This window comes from Elaeis guineensis, chromosome 11, assembly GCF_000442705.2.
Source record: "Elaeis guineensis isolate ETL-2024a chromosome 11, EG11, whole genome shotgun sequence".
Lineage (NCBI taxonomy): Eukaryota > Viridiplantae > Streptophyta > Magnoliopsida > Arecales > Arecaceae > Elaeis > Elaeis guineensis.
The window spans coordinates 98,590,346-98,597,382 of record NC_026003.2 but is presented as its reverse complement, the minus strand read 5'-3'; the positions used below and the strand labels follow the sequence as shown (position 1 = coordinate 98,597,382).

At 36.1% G+C, this 7,037-nt stretch overlaps 1 protein-coding gene across 1 annotated transcript; it reads left to right on the top strand.

Annotated features, from left to right (window-relative positions):
- The first annotated feature begins 579 nt into the window (after nt 1–579).
- On the top strand, nt 580–3,097 carry LOC105053577 (LOB domain-containing protein 16-like). The gene is made up of 2 exons (XM_010934791.4): nt 580–1,949; nt 2,615–3,097. Exons 1-2 carry the CDS (start codon nt 1,668–1,670, stop codon nt 2,912–2,914), a joined length of 582 nt encoding a protein of 193 aa, XP_010933093.1. The 5' UTR covers nt 580–1,667; the 3' UTR covers nt 2,915–3,097.
- The last annotated feature ends 3,940 nt before the right edge of the window (nt 3,098–7,037 follow it).

Below are 7,037 nucleotides of genomic sequence, written 5' to 3'. Positions count from 1 at the left end.
CTCTTGAAGATCGTTACATTACCAGATTTATTTATTTATTTTCCTGCTGAATTTATATCTGGCAATTTGTAACATCCGTTCGCATGATAGCTACTCTTCCTTGCACTCCAGCGGCTCTTTTACAACCCAGGATGTATGTCCTGTTTCCTATGCACCTTGCTGGTTGATATTCTCTCTCATAAAAACTCTAAATAAATTTATTGACGTATGGTATAGAGCGTTCAATTTGATTTCTTATCTAAGTCAAATTTAAGAGCTACAAGTTTCACATCATCCCATATTAAACATCTTCTTTAGCATATTTAAAGAATTAGCCAGACTGGTAGTAAAATTCATGGTCAGTTTATATATAAAAATAAATATGTCTCGCTTAAGGAAAACTACATGCACTGGCTTAAACTACAGACTGTAAATCCTATACTGGTCTGTGACGAGATGTTTCTTTGTTCTTTTTAGGAGATCATGGATAAAGGAATCATTAAAATAGGATGTACCATGGTCCCGAAAGATGGATGTGATATGGATAATAAAACATTTTTATGGTAGCTCAAGGTTGGAGATGATATTCCCTTATATATACCATTTTTACAAAGTTGGTAGAGTAGTAAAATCAGGTTACAACTTACCATCTGCTTAATTTATTTTTCATACTTGACCCATATAAAATAATAATTCATAACTTGTCTTCTCTCGAAGCCTCCTTTTGTAAGCTATCAAGTTTGATGTACGAAAAAGATGGAGAGCATGAATCCTCACTATCACCGAACTTAACATCATCATCGCTAGCCTACCTTGACTAAAAAAATAAAAGAAAAGAATTATGAGAAAGAAAGTGACAAAACCATCATTCCATCCATAGTTGAAAAGAAAATTATACCTTATACCACGTGCATCACATCAGCGGTGCACTGTATTGATCCTATTTCAATATACTGCGATTTAATACTATCTCAACATAAAAGAAAAAAAGAAGGAAGCAAGCTTGTCCCTTCTTTTGGGCAAACAGAATCCTGAAATCAAAGTTGTTCACTTTGGAGAGAGATGGAGGCTGGGGTTTCATTTGCTCCGAAGAGGAAAGTGGTTAGGGTTCTATGCACTCGGGAGAAGGGGTGGAGTGCCTGCTTCCTCTTTCTTTCTCCTTTGTGCTGAGGTGGCATCAAGGCACTGGATTGGTATGGTGCCTTGTTGGCATGATGCACATGGTGTTGGATATAGCTTCTCCAATTGAAGGGTTCGCCGTAAGGTGTAGGTAACCCGAGCACAAACCCAAAGCAGCACCTACGTCGGCAGTCACAAAGTGCGGCCTTCGGCGGACAAAAGGAGTTCCAAACCCATTTGTTTATCACAACCCAATCACTTGATCGGAGTCATTACACCACCCTTTCTTTATCAACTCTTCTAAAATCACCACCCCAGCCCCCACCACCCTCAAAGCCTCCAACCATCTCCCTTTCAAAATATAGAAGCCACTCATCTCATACATGCCATTAATACTTGTCCCCCTGGATCCCTGCACCCTTTCCCTTCCCATGTCTCCCACCTCCACCCTCGCCTTTGTATAAAACCCCCAACCACTCTCTCCTCCCTTCTATTCTCACATATCTCCACTTTTCACTACTTGTAGTATTTGTTCCATAGTTTTTACTAGATTGCAGTGATCTCTAGCTATGGCTTCTGGGGGTGGCTCGCCATGCGGTGCATGCAAGTTTCTGAGGCGCAAGTGTGCTGCGGACTGCGTCTTCGCTCCATACTTCTGCTCGGAGGAGGGAGCAGCACGGTTTGCAGCGATCCACAAGGTGTTCGGGGCGAGCAACGTGACGAAGCTGCTGCTCCACGTACCACCCGCCGACCGGTGCGAGGCGGTCGTGACGATAGCTTATGAGGCTCAGGCAAGGCTGAGGGATCCCGTTTATGGCTGCGTCGGCCACATCTTCGCTCTCCAGCAGCAAGTACTGGATTCTTGCTTGTATGGATGAATGCATTCTTCTTTAGTGCTATTTAGATGATGGATATATAGGATGTTGAATAAATTTTGTAGAAATTTAGTTTTCCAACTCCATTATGAAATAGAGATAACAAAGTTTTAAAATGAGGGTAAAAATTAAACCTCTCAGATTAGGGATTATTGGTCATATTAGGCAGCTCTATTCTTGTAATGCAAAATTTTGGTGATTCCTTATGAAAGTACTAATTTACAAGTGTTCAATGTTTCATTAATTAGGTATTGACTTCTTAATATAGCAACCTAAATGGCAACATCTTCCCACTGGTAAAGAAAACAGCTTTGTTTTTTTCTTCTTTCCATTATTCCAAATCACGAGATTATACTAGGAAACAAGCCTATCATGCATATGAATCATCTAATATAAGGATTGCTGACATAGTTTTATTTTTGAAGATATTGTTATTTCGATTTACCTTTGTTGAGGGAATGGATTATAACCATCTGATTAATATAAATCCATGAAGTTTATCCAATGTTAAACTACTGAATAAATTAAATAAACCTGATGCAGGCAAGTACATAGATCTTTCTATTTGATGCATGGCGTAAATTAAAGTTGATGTGCTAGCTGATTCCTTGATATATTGTTTTTATGTTGGATTCTTGTAGGTGGCAAATTTGCAGCTGCAGTTGTTGCAAGCTAAAGCACAGCTTTCTCAGAGTGTGATAAGTTCACAGACTCTAGAGAATCAATACCAAGGGAACGCTGCCAACCCTCTTACCCGACCTTATCCATACACAAAGTCCATGTCTCCACAGAGTTCGCTTGACTGCATTGATCCAAGTTCTGATAGCTTGTTGCCTATGCATGAGATGTTCTTTAGGGATGACCTCTTCACACACAGAGGACCAACACATAATGAATTTGGGGAGCTCCAAGCTTTGGCTTCAAAGATGATGAAGAATTAATCCATATAGTTTTGGGAAGTTATGTAGCCTGACATGTACATATAAGAGGAGATCTGGTCCTCTGACAATGGCCATTTTGATGCTTGCTTAATTTGGGGAAAAGAAAAAAAAAATGGTAAATGTTAAGATCTGTGACATCTCTAGAACTCCTAAATCTTTAATGTGCTGCTACTTGATTTGGTTTATCATAGTAATTATTAATTTTAATTCAACTGATTACTTCTTTGGGTTGGCTTTAGAGAGGGGGATCATAAATATACTGAAGTTATTTCTGAACATCAGAGAATCCTATAGACAAGATTTCTAGGTTCTCAAAGCCAAATAATTTTTTCATGTAAGAACATACCTCACTAAATAAGTTTAAGTACTTTTTGTGGGAGAAGAGCTTACCATTTGAGTTTTGTACCCGCTTACTATATAGGTTTAATTGAAGCATTGGGAATATCTTTCTTTTAAAAAGAAATGGTGGGTCTTGTAAAAGAAATATATTGAATAATTAGTTGTTATAAGCAAAAGATGTTTTAGTGATATCTTCCATTAATATATCATTAAGTTCACTGGGTCGGCCCAAGGAATTGTGTCTTCCAAAAGTTAGTGAACGGTGGATGCATCTCTATTTGGCTTGAGGAGTAGGGAGTATTAATCTTTGGTCCTATTCGATGGATGGGGTGCATTTTAGCCAAAATCAGTGTTGTTAGTACAGTGCTCAAAGAATCATTGCAATATTAATTTGCATCACTTAGTATTATATGCTTTAATAATAAATTACAGAGATTTATAGGTAATTAGAGGTGGTTTCTAGATGAAACTACTTGTAAAGCTTCAACTTTTTGAGTTCGATCTTGGTCGATAATATAATTAGCTTCATGGTGGGGATCGGCTTCATTGATAACTGCCTAATCAACCAAAGCATGTCTACCTTCAACATAATGAGGTTGTTAGATATAATAATAAGCCTAATCCTCCACCTGAGTTTGTTCTCCATTTCAAGGCGTGCTTGATGCAATCTGAAGGGTGAAAGGCTATCATATAGCTTTACCTACCACTTGCCTGTAGATAACATTAGCTTTATTGTATCGTAACCCTAGTATGTACATATAGATTATACCGAACTTTGCTCTAAACTAACCTTATTGTGTTCATGGGTGGACACCATGTTCCCTTGATCTAGTACACATTACAACATCGAAGGAGTAGTTTGCAAAACCCCTCGATTCTTTTAATCCAAGTCCCTAAGAAACTCTATTGCCCTTGCCTATGGCAAAGACTTTGGTGGGTAAAGAAGCATGATCAGATCCAATGTAAGTGGCCCTATGGCCCTTGTCCTACCCTAAACAGAGACAACTATTACAAAATTAAGAAGCCCCAAGCCCCACTACTATAAGGACATGATAGACTAGCACTGAACACTAAGTACTTTCATCAAGCTCAAGAATCTCCAGCATAAATAAAGGAACAATGTCAATGGTGCTAGCTTTTGGGAAGGTGACAAATTAGAGTAAGTGTGCATATAAGCCTAGGTGAATCATAACTGCCCTCCTTACCGAAATCTAGCATTGTAGGATCACTGAAGATTACAAAGGAAGATTACATAAAATAGTCAGCACATTTGCCTCACCTTATAGATAATTGGAAAGGCTACCATGGCCATGTGAGCTGTGGTGTAGAGCAAGACTTGTTTACAAGCGATGGCTATTAGCAATCATCTTATTGAGGATGGCTTCTTTGGAAGAGTAACCCAACTATGGCTATGGCATTATATGCACCAACTTTAGCTAGCATTCGAACTATTTAATTGTCATCAATCTTTGACCTTCCATATGATCCCAAGCTTTGGAGTTCGAAAGGCGTTGAACTTGTGGAATGGCCGTGTATATGACTCCGTGTTTGAGACCGTAGGTCTCACGTCTAGTGCTTTGATTGGTCGCAGTAAAGGCATTACGCGTATTGGGAGAGATAAAGAAAGATATCCATAAGAAAGATTAAAATGAGCAGAGTATTATTTCTTCATACGTCCAAACGAGTGCAATAAGATAAGCTCAGCAAAATTAACACGTTTGGTTTGAACTCAAAATCCTAGGAGTAGGACTCAGTTGGAAGCTCTTTTTGACTTTCTGTGTCTATGGACATAGGATTTTTGGTTCAAGTCTGTGTCGACTCATAGCTTATTTGGAACTAGGCATAATTACAACTCATATCATTTTTTTCTCTTTTGTTTGGGGGGAAAAAATGTAAAGATGGGGTACTACGTCTGTATCTAAAGTCATATTTTATTATAGTTAATCGAAAAGAAAGGCATTTTTATTAAAACTCAAGAAATAAAAATCAATAATTTTTTAAAATCTTGGTCTCTAGTTATATGCCGAAGCAATAAATGTAGAAAAAGATATAGAGAGTTCCTAAAGCTGAAGTAGCTCTTATTTAGGCTTATTCTATCTGAGCATCATTTGATGCTCGGGCTTGGCTAACAATATTTAGCATAAAATCTTGCATGAATTAGTGCTATTATAACCATTTTTCTACATTTTTATTTTTTTTATAAGGTCACGGAGATAGAAATTTATTATATTTTAGAAAATTTTAATTCCATTAATTTTAAAGTTAAGACCCTCGTAGGTTTCTCAAATGCCAATCTTTATGTGAGACTATATAAAAGTTATTTTCTTTTTGTCCTAGCAAATTGTAAATCTAAATGAAGATTGAAGTAGACCACTTCAGATTTGTCGACTTCATATAACATCCATCGTCAACTAAGCATATGTTCCCTAGTTACATGCAAGATTTTATTGCTTGATATGGATATTGTTTATAGGACGGAAGCCAAATGATTCATAATTTTCATTGCGCAATAATTTAAAAGTGATTCACTTGATTCATTGGCCATTCCTAGATCCTGAACTGAATCCATATTATGTAATGGATCAAATTTTTCCCTAGAAAAGAACTAATACTTGAACCCATTTTGGATATTACTAAGTCCATAAGAATTTAGTACATTATGCTCACACATACAACATCAAGCACATCATTTCTTAGTAAGAGCCTATTTGGGTATTTCTATATGATTGAGCTGAAAATTTTATACGAATCAGATTTGTTAGCCCATTCATCTTGTATTTTCTAATTAAGAGCCTATCCAAATTCAGCCCAAATCCTAATTTTTGGGCTGTAGGAAGAAGAACCTTCAAGGCCCATTCTTTTATGGGTCAATATCATAAAAATATTGATCAACTTTTCTATTGATCAACTTACTCATATTTTCACATTTTTCTAAATAGATAAGTTATTTTTCTATGAATAATATTTATCTCTAAAATAAAATTTTTTTTTATCCATTTAGAAGGTGGTTAAATCATTTTTCCATCAGCTGGTAAATAGATGTTTAATTTTATTCCTAAGATGTTTCATCTTCATTTCCAATGCCTCCATCATTCAATGTTCAATAACTCAGTTGTTCACTTTCTCCAAACCTAAAAAGCAAAAAGAATATTATGAAAAATATGAATAAATTTTAGCAACTTATCTATAAAAGTAGTAATATAAAAGAATATGGATAATATATTTTGAAGCTATTTTTCATGCATAAAAGTATATGGATAAATTATTTTTTTCTTTAAATGTTGTCTAGAAAATAGTTTCTTAGAAAAATATAGATTCTGAGGAAATTTTTTACTCACAAAAGAATGAATCCGAAAGGTTTTTTTTTTTTTTTTCTTTTCTTCACATAGGATTTGGGCTTAGATGTTATTCGATTGATATAAAACCACGCTTAAATGGACAACCCAACTTATGAATCTTATAGGATTTTTAGCCAAAATCGTGTAGGTATATTCAAACAGGCTCTAAGAGGCATGACCCCAACCTCATCACCTTTTCTCTTGTTGGTAACCAAGTCCAAAGCTAACTCAACTAATTCAGGACCGTTGCAATTAACTTGATATTATTAGATCTGGACCCATACTATTCAGGTCACTACATTATAAAGATATCTTTTAAAAAAAAATCGTAATGGAACATACGAGCCCGCCTCATTTTAGCAAGCAGCTGACGAACCACCTCCTAATTAACCATTTAAAAAAAAAAAAAAAACAGATGAATCAAGAGAATCACTTCTTACGTACTT

Coding starts and splice junctions, on each gene's coding strand:
- LOC105053577 (XM_010934791.4), top strand. CDS start 1,668: ATGGCTTCTGGGGGTGGCTCGCCATGCGGTGCATGCAAGTTTCTGAGG. Junction 1,950..2,614: donor TCTTCGCTCTCCAGCAGCAA/GTACTGGATTCT, acceptor GGATTCTTGTAG/GTGGCAAATTTGCAGCTGCA.